This window comes from Borostomias antarcticus (assembly GCF_949987555.1).
Source record: "Borostomias antarcticus genome assembly, chromosome: 19".
In the NCBI taxonomy this organism is placed as follows: domain Eukaryota; kingdom Metazoa; phylum Chordata; class Actinopteri; order Stomiiformes; family Stomiidae; genus Borostomias; species Borostomias antarcticus.
This window is the reverse complement of record NC_140252.1, coordinates 6,559,766-6,573,583: the sequence shown is the minus strand read 5'-3', so window position 1 is coordinate 6,573,583 and position 13,818 is coordinate 6,559,766. Positions and strand designations below refer to the sequence as shown.

General features: G+C 45.0%; 1 protein-coding gene across 1 annotated transcript; it reads left to right on the top strand.

Annotated features, from left to right (window-relative positions):
• The first annotated feature begins 2,995 nt into the window (after nucleotides 1–2,995).
• Nucleotides 2,996–5,895, top strand: tmem18 (transmembrane protein 18). The gene is made up of 5 exons (XM_084453346.1): nucleotides 2,996–3,142; nucleotides 3,498–3,615; nucleotides 3,712–3,766; nucleotides 4,624–4,717; nucleotides 4,898–5,895. Exons 1-5 carry the CDS (start codon nucleotides 3,050–3,052, stop codon nucleotides 4,994–4,996), a joined length of 459 nt encoding a protein of 152 aa, XP_084309472.1. The 5' UTR covers nucleotides 2,996–3,049; the 3' UTR covers nucleotides 4,997–5,895.
• The last annotated feature ends 7,923 nt before the right edge of the window (nucleotides 5,896–13,818 follow it).

Genomic DNA, 13,818 nt, shown 5'->3' with positions numbered 1-13,818 from the left:
CAGTGGAGATCGGCGGGTGGGTTTTGGTGTCCTTCTTCCAGTCCCTAGTGTGGGTTGGGGTTAGAATATGGGTTGGGGTTGGGACAGGATCTGATCTATTAGGCAAGGGGTAAAGGTTGGAGTGAAAGGATGAACATGTGGAGGTTTGGGGTATAGTCCCATAAAGTCATCCCCACCGGGTCTTCAACTCCGGTCTCCAGGGTGGGAGTCCAATGCTCTCACCACTACTCTACTTGTGCAGTGGAGATCGGCGGGTTGATTTTGGTGTCCTTCTTGATTTTGGTGTGCTGGGACTACTGCCTCTTGTGGTGCCAACAGAGAAATGCAGGCCAACATTGTCCGCAGTAACGGAGGGGAGGGAGGGAGGGAGTGATGACCGGATGAACGCTATACTAGGTGCGCTGGCACTGTAAGTCACGCACAAAAAAGCATCAATACATTAAGCTCATTTCTCCATCACCACCTAAAGCTGTGCCAGTCAACAGTCAGTCTAATCACTGAAAATAAACCACATAGGCGTAGAGCGACTGGTGCATCACATCCCATACAAAAATGAATTACTATAGGATTTGAAGTGTCCTACTCCTATTGTAATGAAGACTGTCTGTCTATAATGCAGTAGCGTACCGTGGGGTCTTGCACAGGGTCTTCTCCGACATTGTTATTACTCCCAACCCCCCCCCCCCCTGCACACCCCGTACACACACGCAGATAGGGAGAGAAACTACGCATGTAGGGGTCAGTGGAGTCTTTTGGTTTTGATGTTCTGGGACTACTGCCTCTTGTGGTAGCAGCAATGGAATTGCAGGTCAACAACACGACCAAGACGCAAGAAGCACGGACAAAAAGGATTCCCTCTCCTTGGTGTGTCTGCTTACAGCCAACACACAAAAACACTGCACCAAGATGGAAGATGTATGTTGATGTATGTATGTATGTATGTACCGTATGTTGTTAATGTTTAACTGAGGAATCATTTTGCAAGTTTCAAACCAAAAATCTCTGAAATTCTTGCCACCTGGCTGTTCCTGTTTTGATATCTAAGTGTAGCTCCATGCCCCTTATTTAGGCCTACTTGATGTGTCTATAGGTGTATTCTATGTTGTATTTGACTCATGTTCATGTTTGTCTTGTTAATTTTGCTGCCTACTTGGCCAGATCACGTTGCAAAAGAGAATTTGTCTCATCCGGTTTGAGACAAAAGCGGAGGCCAGGGACTATAATGTACAGCAGTCCCCCTGTGGCTCTCTTTGACGGTCTTAGTGGGCTAGTTACCTCCGAGCGCCTTCCCGATCGCAGCCCACTCTGATCGTCATAGAGGCAGGGGGCTAGATGCCGTTCCCTCTTCGGCACTCTGGGCCAAGCGGCCCACAGGGGGGGAACATCTAGATAACGCGCTTTCCACATGCGTGGAAGGCGTGATTTTTTTTACCAACCAACTTCTGGCATAACCACGCCCCCGCGAGTTTTCATTGGGTTAGGGTTAGGGTTAGGGTTAGGGTTAGGGATAGGGTTAGGGTTAGGGTTAGGATTAGGGTTAGGATTGTCCAATGAAAACTCGCGGGGGCGTGGTTATGGCAGAAGTTTGTTGGTAAAAAAAAGCACGCACGTGGAAGGCAGGGGGCCCCCCGAGCAGAGCACACCGCCAAAATTCATATGCTATGTATTATCGCTGCATGCTAATAAATGGGTCAATTTTACAAAAGTGATCTCGACTGAACTATACATAAAAATATTGAAGCCAAAATAATTATAAGACAAGTAAGTTCAGCTGAAAACATACGTCAATGTTAGGGTTGCTTGTTTATTGGCCATTCTTCAGGTAACCCCGTGTTTCACATCACAACGATATGAACTGTGGGTAATTCCCCTAGGCAAAGTCTGCAGAAGTGCAGACTTATGGAAAGGGGGCATACACGGCTGCCAGAGAGCCCTCATGCACTTCACCATTTGATGGGATAGCCATAAGCCCTCATGCACTTAGTGGGAACGCGCCTCAAAGTCTGTGAGTCCTGGCAAAATGGACATTGGGACTGGGCCAAAACCTACCTCAAAGCTCTAGGCTGCGCATACTTCCATATAGTATGCCAAAAAAGTATGTAGTATACATACTATATATATAGTAGACTAGGTCCCAATGCATATATGCCACATGCGGTCTTACTGCTGCGCACAGGATTGTGGGTCAGAATAGCCAGAAAGTGTGCTGACTTGCATACTGAAAAGTATGACCGGATGTAGGACATCCTACATCAATTTTTGGCATACTGTATAGTATGGAAGTACATGATTCAAAACACAGCCTCGCTTCATGGACTTGGATGTGGGCAAATTTCAAGGCGCAATGTTATGACAAAGTGGTATGTCCCGATTGTATGCATAGTACTAGTGCAAAGTACGTACTTTATAGGGGCAGCTGTAGTAGCCTAGTTACTGGTAGTAAAAAGTATAAGTATGCGATTCGGAACGAAGCCCTAGGCTGCGTTCCGAATCGCCTACTACCCTACTATATAGTATGCCAAAACAGAATGTAGTATGTCCCAATACATAGTATGCCACATGCAGTATGGCAAAAGTACCAGGATGACCTACTACATCCGGTCGTATTTTGCAGTATGCACGCCAGCAGGCTTTTCTGGCTATTCTGACCCACAATCCTTTGCGCAGCGGTAATGTGCGTCACATGCGCGAGTTGACAGCTGTAGACGAATGTCGCGTTATGGACAGCGACGGATGTGGGCTAATTTCAAGGCGCAATGTTATGACAAGGTAGTATGTCCCAATTGGATGCCTACTGCTTGCAAAGTACGTACTTTCTAAGGGCAGCTGTAGTAGGTACTGGTAGTAAGAAGTAGAAGTATGCGATTCGGAACGCAGCTCTAGTTTTGAGGAAAGATGTTGTTCAACCCGGAAACCGTAGCTAAACGGTGCATACTGTTTTCAGATTGAACACACCACTGGCTGTCTGACGTGCATTGACTGCGACGGGATGAAATTCTTCCGGTATTTTAACTTACCGTAGATACCAGTCAACGTGGATTTTGATAAGATGACTGACCAGAAAGCACGGAATATCAGCTCTATTCCAATTGATGGCTTTAGTAATATGAGAATCACATCAATATGGACATTTCTGATGTCTGTAAGTATGATATCCATGAGTTGAGGACATTCTCTCTCATAGCTTGAGCAGTTAACTAGCTAACGTTAAGCTCGCTAGCTAGCTACGTCAGTGTACAGTCAGTTGGCACACTGTAGCTAGCTATGTCTAGCTATATTCGACATACATTTGTCGATCCCTACCTTATTAATAGTGTGCCTTCAATGTAGCTATTAAGTAAATGTTATTTTGAAACAACGTAACGTTAATGCATGGTCGCTAACGTACTGTATATTTTTAGACACTGTGCCGCGTATATTCCTTAAATTTAAGCATTTCACTTCACAATGACACCAGGGTTAGCCTGCTTCTTACAACCATGATTTCATGTCTGCAGATCCAGTGGTCGGAACCTTGGCTTATTGGACTGCTGTTCTTTCACGCTGTCTGTTTCTGCATGACCCTGCTGACCTGCAGATGCTACAGAGTGCAGATCTGCCAGTTTCTGGTTATGGGTATGTGAAAAAGTACATAGTAGGCTTTAGTAGTAGTTTGCCAGAGTCCCTTCTTGCAGATCACTGTGTGGACAACTCTGTTTCTCCTCTCCCCAGTGTGCATGGTGTACAGTGCTGAATATTTGAATGAGCTGGCAGCAATGAACTGGAGGTAAGGCTCAGAAGGATGGGAGTTACCTTGGTATCTAGGCTATAACGTCACAGGGCTGGAGAGTCCTGTCAGCTAGTTCTACCTGATACAAGGTCTGTGTACAATAGTATTAGCAGCCTCCCCGGTGTCCTCCACTCTGTCACATTTACACAACAGCATACATTTGCTGGCAACCCAACAGCTGGCAGCTGAAAGGTGGGTGGCCTACCCGAGCCGCCGATAGCCCCGGCGTCCCCCTCTCGACGTCTCCGGCTGGTCCGTCGTCTTCGGCCAGCCCCGCCTCTCTTGTCCACTCGGTTGAGTTTAAAAACAGTTCTCAAAGGTCTGTGGTCAATCCTGGGCAGAGACCAGCCCGCGTAGGGGCTGCGTAGGCTAGGGAGCTGCCGAGTATGTCCTAGCTCGGCCCGATGGCTGCCTCTCGCACACCTGCTGCTCGTCGCACACTCGCCCCCTCCTCCCTCCCCTCTTTATGCCACGCGCCCCCTCTACTCCACACCTGCTCACGGACTCATAGCAGGCACACCCTCACTCCCCAGTACCAGCCAGGTTTGCCAGCGCTACCGTGGACCCTTAAATAAACAATATTATGCACTAATATGTGTTTTTAGAAATAAACAATAACAACAAGCCCTGGCCCGCCTATCACTGCTGTGGCACTCAAACTGTCTTAGAGGGCAGTGAGGGCATAGGGGGGGTCTGCACGTAACAAGGCCTAAATCAAAAGTTGTTTGGAGGGATGGATGGGTTTTGATCTATCATTTGGCACCTCTGGCGCGGTCAAAAGCCAGCTGGCTGTGAAGTGCACATACTGGTACTTCTCTAATATCGTGTCTGTTTGGCTGGTAATATGTTTACAGGTCATTTTCTGAGTTCCAGTACTTTGACTCTAAAGGAATGTTCATATCATTGGTCTACTCCATTCCCCTTCTGTTCAACACCATCATCATTGTGGTAAGTGACCCTAGGCATCTTCTTTTCTCTTCGCGAGTTGCTAATTTAGAAACTTTTCCCACAACAATGATATTGTCAAGCTGGATCAGCAAATGCATGTTGTGTGTGTGTGTGTGTGTGTGTGTGTGTGTGTGTGTGTGTGTGTGTGTGTGTGCATGTGCGTGTGTGTGTGTGTGTCAGGTGCTGTGGGTGTATCGAACCTTCTCCACCATGACAGAGCTGAAGACTCTGCAGCTGAAGAGGAAGCTCCGCAGAGAGAGCAGGAAGAAGGCTGAGTGATCGGATCTCCAGAGGGATCAGTGGTGTGGCTGCTGGAGACCCAGTCGGCTGGTCTGACTGGGTCAAAGATGGCGAAGAGTCACTCATCTGAGTGTGGTTGGTAACAATGGACTGGCTGATTGAACCCAGGCGCGTCTGAGAGGTCGAGACTGTTTTCCATCATTGTGATTGGTATTTAAATGGGTTGGCTCCCGATGGAAAAACAGCCCCAGCCCCTGTAACTCTCGCTCGCAGGGCAGGCAGGATGGGATAGTCTGGTTAGGCGTTGTGGTGGTGGTCAGGTTCAATCTGGTGCTTCTCTTTGGTTTGTCACAGTTGTGTCAAGGCATCTAATGTGTACAGAGATATTTACTCAAGGACCAAATCGTGAATATGCTACTTATCGTATCATTTATACAATCCTCCTCATTGTTCAACTGTACAATGCAATTTACATGGTAAATTAAGTATTTTATTGAATTGGCTTTTAGCTTTGTGGGAGGTGGTGCTTGCTTTAAACTTATTTGACCATCATTGGTAGGTGATGCAAAATAAACTTCTTAATTTGAACACAAATGTGGCCCTTACCTAACCTGACACGCCAGACGGTTTGTTTCGCACAACCATCTGGGAACCATCTATCTATCACGCGCTAACTTCAACCGCTCCCAATTGTCGTCACACCTAAACCTGCCCAGCGTAGCTGTTTGTATTTCCTTATAGAACGCTGATTGGCCCAGTCATTTTTTGATCAAACAATTCTCTATGGAGGGTGTCCAGACTGATCCGCTGAGTGAAACAATGTGAGCTCACAGGATCGGCATGGTCTCACGAGGCTAGACCTTAGCTTACCTGCGCCAATCTCTGGGGTTTTCTCTGCTAGTCCACAAGAGGGCGATAGTGACCCAGTTACTCCGGGCTCTGTGATAAAGATCACGGAAGAAAAGTATCAGTAACAGTCATCTTTTATTATCATCATTGCATGGATTGATGAATGCAGACGATCACGTAATATTGGAGCCTATCATGCAAATTATTGGCCCTTTCCATCGAGGTAGACTGACCTTTGACAAAAAACCATTGGAAAAGCGAAGATATTACTTTTATAAAAGTCAATTCCTGCCAATATTCCTGCCAGTAATGCACAGGCCTGGTTTACTGCACCTCATTTTTCACTCTTTATCTCCGAGGAGAGAGTCATTCAGGAACGTGGGACTCCAGCTGCACGTTCTTATTTATGCATATTGCACTTTATTTATTTGTCCAGATGTGTCCAGATGTGTCCAGTGCGTGTGTTGGTATGCCATCCAGAGCTGCTTCTGTCAGGGTTGATTGGTCTGGATGTGAGTGATCACTGACGAGTCAAACGTGGTGGGGGTAGGAGAGAGATTAGGCTGGGTGAGGGAGAGAAAAAGAGGTGGAGAGTTGGGGGAGAGAGAGAGAGAGACTTGGCAAGGCCCTGTCTCTAGTGTGCGGGGATTGTTGGATACCGCAGGTTTTATGTTTTATGTAGCTTGCTGAGTGATCCACCCTGCCAAAACAACAAGCTTTAGAAGTCCTGCTCCTCCACGTCCTGTGACCACCATAAAGGCAGGTGGCTCCACACACACCAGACTCCCATGCATGCTCAAGACCTACGGGTATGATATATAAAATAGTGTATAAAAGTGAGCGATGAGGATGGGCCCATGAGGAAATGTAAAATCAAAGAAGCTACAAATGGAAGCAGACAGAGAGGGGAGGAAGGTATGATAGAACTATGGCAAAGAGACTAAAGGACACATCTGGAGATACTTATTCGCATGCAGAATTCAGTGTTTGGAATCTGATGAAAAGTGAATTTCTAGCAGGTGCTCTAAATCCCACCCAGTTGGAGCTCTCTGCATCCCTACAGCATCATTGTTCCAGCTCTGACCTTGATTACATGACCATCAAACCAGGGAGCAGTCTTGATCATATTCGCGAGTTTGACCAAAACAATGTTTTTACAGCTTGTCAGAGTTGACGAAACCCAGATCCATTCTCTGTGTTAGTGACCGCCCTCAACATCACATCTACCACCATCAGGCTCCTGTTATATCCCCAGGATGAAGAGCAACAAATTAAAGCGTTCATTTACACCCATCTCTGTTGAACTCTGATTCTGAAAGTAGTTTGGGGTATTTTTAATCTGTTGATTTAAATACTGATCAGTGTAATACTATTTACCACTCAGCAACACTGCACTTTATATACATATGGATTTATGTGAATTGTTGTGATGTTGTTTTTTATTGCTTGTATGTTTCATGTCTGGCTGCACAACAAATATCAATCCTGATCTTCACATCCACAGTCAGTGGTCTTGTCATGAAGCCCATCAGTGCCTAAACCTTTACGTTTGGCAGGCAGCTATTCTGTGAGTTGGAATGAGCACCCATCGCTCACCTTTAGAGAAATTATTTTTGAATTCTATTCCCAGATTTGGCCATTGCCAGGCCTGACGAAGGTGTCAGATTCACGCTTCAGATAATACATCTGCAAACTATCTTGGCAAAATCCCTGGCAGAGGTCCTGGATGAAACCTGTTGCGAATAACAAGGAGCAGTTTTGGCCTATTTTAGTTTAGCCCCTCCCACCTTCACTCGGGCCGCTGTATCTTGCCACATATCTTGCGGATGTTTCTGATCAAACGGCACGAGGGAAGCCAAATTCAACACAAAACATTTATGGACTGTTAAAAGTGGCGGGGGATATAAACAGTTGGTCTTATTCAGTCTTGTTTACTGCACATCGCAGTGGTAGATCCAAGTTAGATCCACTGACACAAGGTGATGAGCAATGACATCTGATGTAGATACTATTAGCAGATGTCCCAAGGGGTCACTCAGTGCAATTTTCACTACTTCCGTGCAATCGGCTGTAGTTCCTGCAATGGTACTGATTGGGAATGTGTTAGCTTCCAGTTAGGCCCAAGAGCCCTCTTTAGGCTATAAGTTGTCCAGATGGAAATCCATAAGACATCATTGGGAACAAATGTGCCGGGCTCCTTGGCTTTGTCTCCATTAGAGATTCCAAAATAAGAAATCCACTTCCAGCACATGTTGGAATAGATGGCTGGGGCGAGTGAGAGATGGCTGTCTTGCTGCTTTCATGAGACTGCTTCATGATCAAGTTACCACTTGGTGGACTCTCAAGAATAATGCAATGTACTCTAAAAGTGTCATACCCTTGTTATTGCATTGAAAATGATTATTTTTATTTTGAGTGAGAGGGCAGCTGTGGGGTTTTCGTGTGTACCATTGATTGACCACACAGCTAGGATTCTATGCCACGCAACAACTGGTATGCTGACACGACAAGCTGGGATGGAGTTTCCCATCAGCAGTGAGGGGGGGGGGGGATACAAACGAACCATTTACATATTTACAAACTTGTTATTTTTGTTGCTGTATAACATTAGCTTTTTTTTTCTTTTTTTACAGTGCAACCCTAGTAGCCTATACACCAGCCATGTGATGATGATGGGCATGGAACAAACAATCAAACTATTGACTTATTTACAAACTTGTTTTTTTGTTGCTGTATAACATTACCTTTTTTTCTTTTAAACAGCGCAGGACTGTAAACCTAAAGAATAACGGTAAAAAAAAATATATAGCCTACATGGCTTAATTAAAACTTCACCAGTATCTAGGTAAACTAGCCGTTTCTGACAATACGATTGGTTGTTGCGGGAGGGATCCCAGCGCGTGTGGTGTGTGTGTGTGTGGGCGAGCAAGGGAGAACTCAGAGGACGTGAAGGCGGCAAAAAAAGTTTTCTCTCGTCGTGACTTGTGAGCTGAGCTTGCTTCCTTGTCAACACAATAATTCCCCAAATGACCAGAAAAAGTAGCTAGATTTGTCGCTAGTCGCTTTTCATGAAATGAGTCGCCAGGGGGGTCTGGAAAGTCGCTAAATTGGCATCACTGCCCATCAGCCATTGTGACATGAGCATCCTTCTCCCCAGTCACGTGAAGCGGATTCCCGTCACTGCCTCGTGCTCTGATGACAGCGTGGGATAGCCTGACCTCACCCACGAAACCAGATATGCCAGCGCGCGCGCGCACCCCCCCCCCCCCCCCCACTATGCATCATCCACTGTGCATATGCTTACAGTACATGCAGAAAGCCATGCACACAAACATCGGTAATTCCGAATACAAAGCCACTCTAATCCTACAAACTTCACCCACATGTAATCCTATTCATTTCATACAGGCAGATCTGCCGAGAACAAGTGGTTGCTGGCTCCTGTGATAAAATGTTTTCTTAGAGAGCGGACACACGAAAGCCACCCGTCTATTGACTTTTGAGGAGTCCTGTGTGTGTGCGTGTGAGAGAGAGTCTGGAGGGATGGTAAATGGGAAAGAGTATACTATGATGAGAACTCTGGTTCCGGAGCATTGTGGTTTTCTGAGATAGAGCAGCTTATTTTCCATTAGATGACAACTAGACGCGCAGGAAATGCCCCTGCTGGGAATTAAGCCAGTAACAGGAACAACCACACCCAGTGAGAAATTAACAACATATTGCCAGAATGCACGCCTCTTTCCCCACTCAACTAGACTTACTAGATCTAGATCTATATGAATGCTGGTATCAACAGTCTAGAGGGGGGTAGAATAGCCATCTGCTTCTTGCCTTGTTCTTTAACTTACCTGCCTGGTTAAATAAAGTTGTTGTTTTTTTTTTTTAAGTGAAAGTGTATGACAGTGGATTGTAAGATCATCAAGCACAAGGCAATGACATCCATTCTAGACAGACACTCATGTAGCCTATGCTATAGTTATGGTGAGTGTGGACACTAATTTCATATATTCTAGTTGCAGTAAGTGTGGTACTGTAGGTGTGGACCTCGCCTCAGTGTGACCACAGCTCTTCCTCCACAATCCACATGCAGAGGGTCAGTCGGGGGTCAGACATACGCACTGCACATTTCATCTGCTCTGTAGGGTGATGTCTACTCAAAGTCTCACACACACACATATTATGATTTTTATTTGGCCAAGTAAGCTTGCACCTACAAGGAATTTGTGTCGGTCTGTTGGTGCACTAGAAATAGTGCAACATAGTGCAGGAGTAAAATACAATAACAAAGTGATACAATACAATCTACAAATATGTATATATTAGACAGATTGTGGGGGTCCTGGTCCTTGGTGAGGCCAGCTGCAGTTGGGAAGAAACAATTTTTGGTTCTGATGGACCGCAGACACACACACACACACACCTTACACTGGGGCTTATCAAACTAGATTTTTGCTTTAATGTTCTTAACCCTGCAAGACCCGATGTAGCAAAATAAAAATTTTATTTTATAAAAAAAAATAAGTATGAATATTAAGGTTTTTTTGTTTTTTTTTCCCCCCACATAAACATAGTCATTGGGTCCTATTGTTCAGTCTCACAATGCTATTAGATAGGACATTTGTAGGAGTCCCGCCCATAAGGTCCATCACAACTTCCAAAACTTTGGCTGAGCAACAACACTTTGTTCATTGGACTGGATTCATCAAATGTAAGAAAGTAAAATGTCTTTAATATTTTTTGGGGTGATCATTACAATGTCTAGAATATGTACTTATGTTGTTATTGTGAAATACATCCCCCAAATGTAAATTAGAGTATGTTGTATATTTGTTGTATTTGTACAACACTGGGAGAGTGTGGCAGCGAACAGCTATGTTGTAAGTTTACATACCTGGCTAAGTGTAGTCTAAACAGACAGGGATCTTCTAGTTTTCACAATATATTTTAAATGACACACATTTTCTACACATACCATACCCCATTATATATAATGTAGGCTATATATTTATTTTTACTTTAATTTCTAATCCAGTAATATTTGTAACCCATTGTACTAGAAGCTGAATTCCAAAAATATATTGCAATAGCGCATCACATGTCACTGCTTGTAATGTTTGAGTAATCACCTTGAACAGTTTCTCCTTCTGTTTGTGCATATTTTGGCTCCATCCATAGTCAAAGCTCGAAGTTAGTTCTGGGAGGATGCAGGGGGATTGGCCTGATACATTTTTGTGTAAGAGGTGTGAATGTTGAAGAATGTGGGGGTGTGGTCGTAAGTTGGGGCTGCATGCCTTCCTTTTACGATGATAATCAGAGCACAATAGTTTGACCAGATAGTATTGTGTGATGTGAAATGTGTAAATAGGTTACTGTAGTGGAATGCAAACACATTTGCCCCGCCACCAATGTACTAAAGGTTTTTTTTCTTCCATTTCAGAATGTCATTAGCAAGGAGAGAGTCTTGCTACCGTGTGCAGGATCTGATAGATGCTGTCCACAATGGAGAGAGGGATGTGGACATAATCTTTGATGAAACAGATGAAGAGTCAAATGAAGAAGCCTGTGGAGAAGTGGTAAAGAAAACCAACCATCCACTGACTGCCCAGCAGCGGACATTGAGCCCCAAACGGCCAAACATGCCAAGCCCCGTGACCGATATCGGTGGCAGAAAAAAGATTTCACTAGCCATAATACTGATTTTTCTAGTCCACCACTTACAGAAGATGTGTCCTCTCCACATACTACTGGAATACTTCCATCAGTTTGTGTCCGAAGAGATGATTCAGTCTCTGACAACAAACACAAATGAGTACAGCCTTCAAACAAAAGGAACACCTGTAAACACCAGTGCAAAGGAAATAGAGAACATGTTGGGCAGGTTCCTGAAGATGGGCCTGGTACAGATGTCTGGAACCCGTATGTATTGGGAGAGGTGCAGGTGGTACCAGAAGAGCACGACTCTGTGCATGAGATGATGATTCCTTTCAATGAATGAAGTCATGTGAAATTATGTCATATCAAAGTAATTTGCACTACTACCCAACCTACTGTATATACTGTACATATACACCCCTTCCTACATACAAGCACACGCTTGCCTTGCACATGTCTTCCTTTTTTAAATGTATCATTTAAAAAATAAAATCACTCTTCATAAAAATGTCAAATATTGATATTATTAATGTTACATATTGTGCAAATGAACCCTTAGTTGTTCTTCTGAGGTACAAATGTTTGTACCTTGTTGTTCAGACAATGAGTACCATCGGCCTACAGGAAATTCTGCTACCCACCTCACCCAACGTTGCAAACACTTTATTATCATCTCCAAAGGCTTCCTACAACAACATCTGAACGGAAGCATTTTTATTTATTTATGTTTTACTATGTCTGGGTTTTACAGGGTTAATCAACACCTCAGACATCAAGATGAATCTCATAGTCCCTCATAAAGCCTCCTCAACTTCTCCTGCTTACTCCATCCATCCATATTCATCCGCTTATCCGGGGTCGGGTCAGGGCAGGGGGCCCCAGACATCCCTTTCCCTAGCAGCATCAACCAGCTCTGCCTGGGGAATCTTTAGCCGCTCACAGGCAGTGCGGAGATGTAGTCCCGCCACCTAGTCCTGGGTCTACCCCGCGGCCTCCTCCCAGCCGGACACGCCTGGAACACCTCCCTAGGGAGGCGCCCAGGAGGCATCCTCACTAGATGCCCGAACCACCTCAACTGGCTCCTTTCGACGCAAAGAGCAGCGGCTCTACTCCGAGTCTCTCCCGGATGACTGAACTTCTCACCCGATCTCTCAGGGAGACCCCAGCCACCCTCCGGAGAAAACTCATTTCGGCCGCTTGTATCCGTGATCTCGTTCTTTCGGTCATGACCCATCCTTCATGACCATAGGTGAGGGTGGGGACGAAGATAGACCGGTAGATCGAGAGCTTTGCCTTTTGGCTCAGCTCTCTTTTCGTCACAACAGTGCGGTAAAGCGACTGCAGAACCGCACCAGCTGCTCCGATTCTCCGGCCAAACTCCCTCTCTATGGTTCCCTCACTCGTGAACAAGACCCCCAGATACTTGAACTCCTTCACTTGGGGTAAGGACTCATTTCCTACTCGGAGCGGACAGGCCACCGGTTTCCTGCTGAGAACCATGGCCTCAGATTTAGAAGTGCTGATTCTCATCCCAGCCGCTTCACACTCAGTTGCGAACTTATCCAGAGAGTGCTGGAGGTTGCAGGCAGATGATGCCATCAGGACCACATCATCTGCAAAAAGCAGCGACGTGATCCCCAGCTCACCGAACTGCAAACCCAGCTCCCCACGGCTACGCCTCGATATCCTGTCCATGAAAATCACAAACAGGATTGGTGACAAAGCGCAGCCCTGGCGGAGGCCAACCCCCACCGGAAAGGAAGACGACTTACTGAGACTCTCCTGCTTACTTTGCAACCCAAATACACACACACACACACATTTAGACATAAAAGATGGGGCCCAATCGCTTGCAGATAAAAGTGTCTGGCATCAAACTTTGAAAGTTTACGCTCTCAAGATAAACTTTGTTGAAGGGCAATTTCTCTTTCTCCCTTTTGGCTGCAGTTCTTCCCGCAAAAGAGGTTGTTGTTATGTTGTCCTGTGTTATTTCAGGAACAACATGAAACACTCTATAGGAACATATTCACACTCCCTTCCATCTGCATTGGAATGTCTGGACAACCACCCATTTGATTACACTTATATTGATTCAAGACTAAAGATTCTTTATTTGTTACATCCATCATACAAGTATAATATAGAGTAAAATTCCTGGGTTCTTGCTCCTCTGCAACATAATAAAATACAGGATCATAAAAACAATGCTGTATAATGGATTCAAGATTCTTTTATTTTTTACATCCATTATACAAGAATAAAATATGTTATGTAATACAATTGATTATACTACACAATCACCCCCTTTCTAATCAGAACCAACAACCTGTCCAGTTCCACATTTTTTTTATATCTTCCAC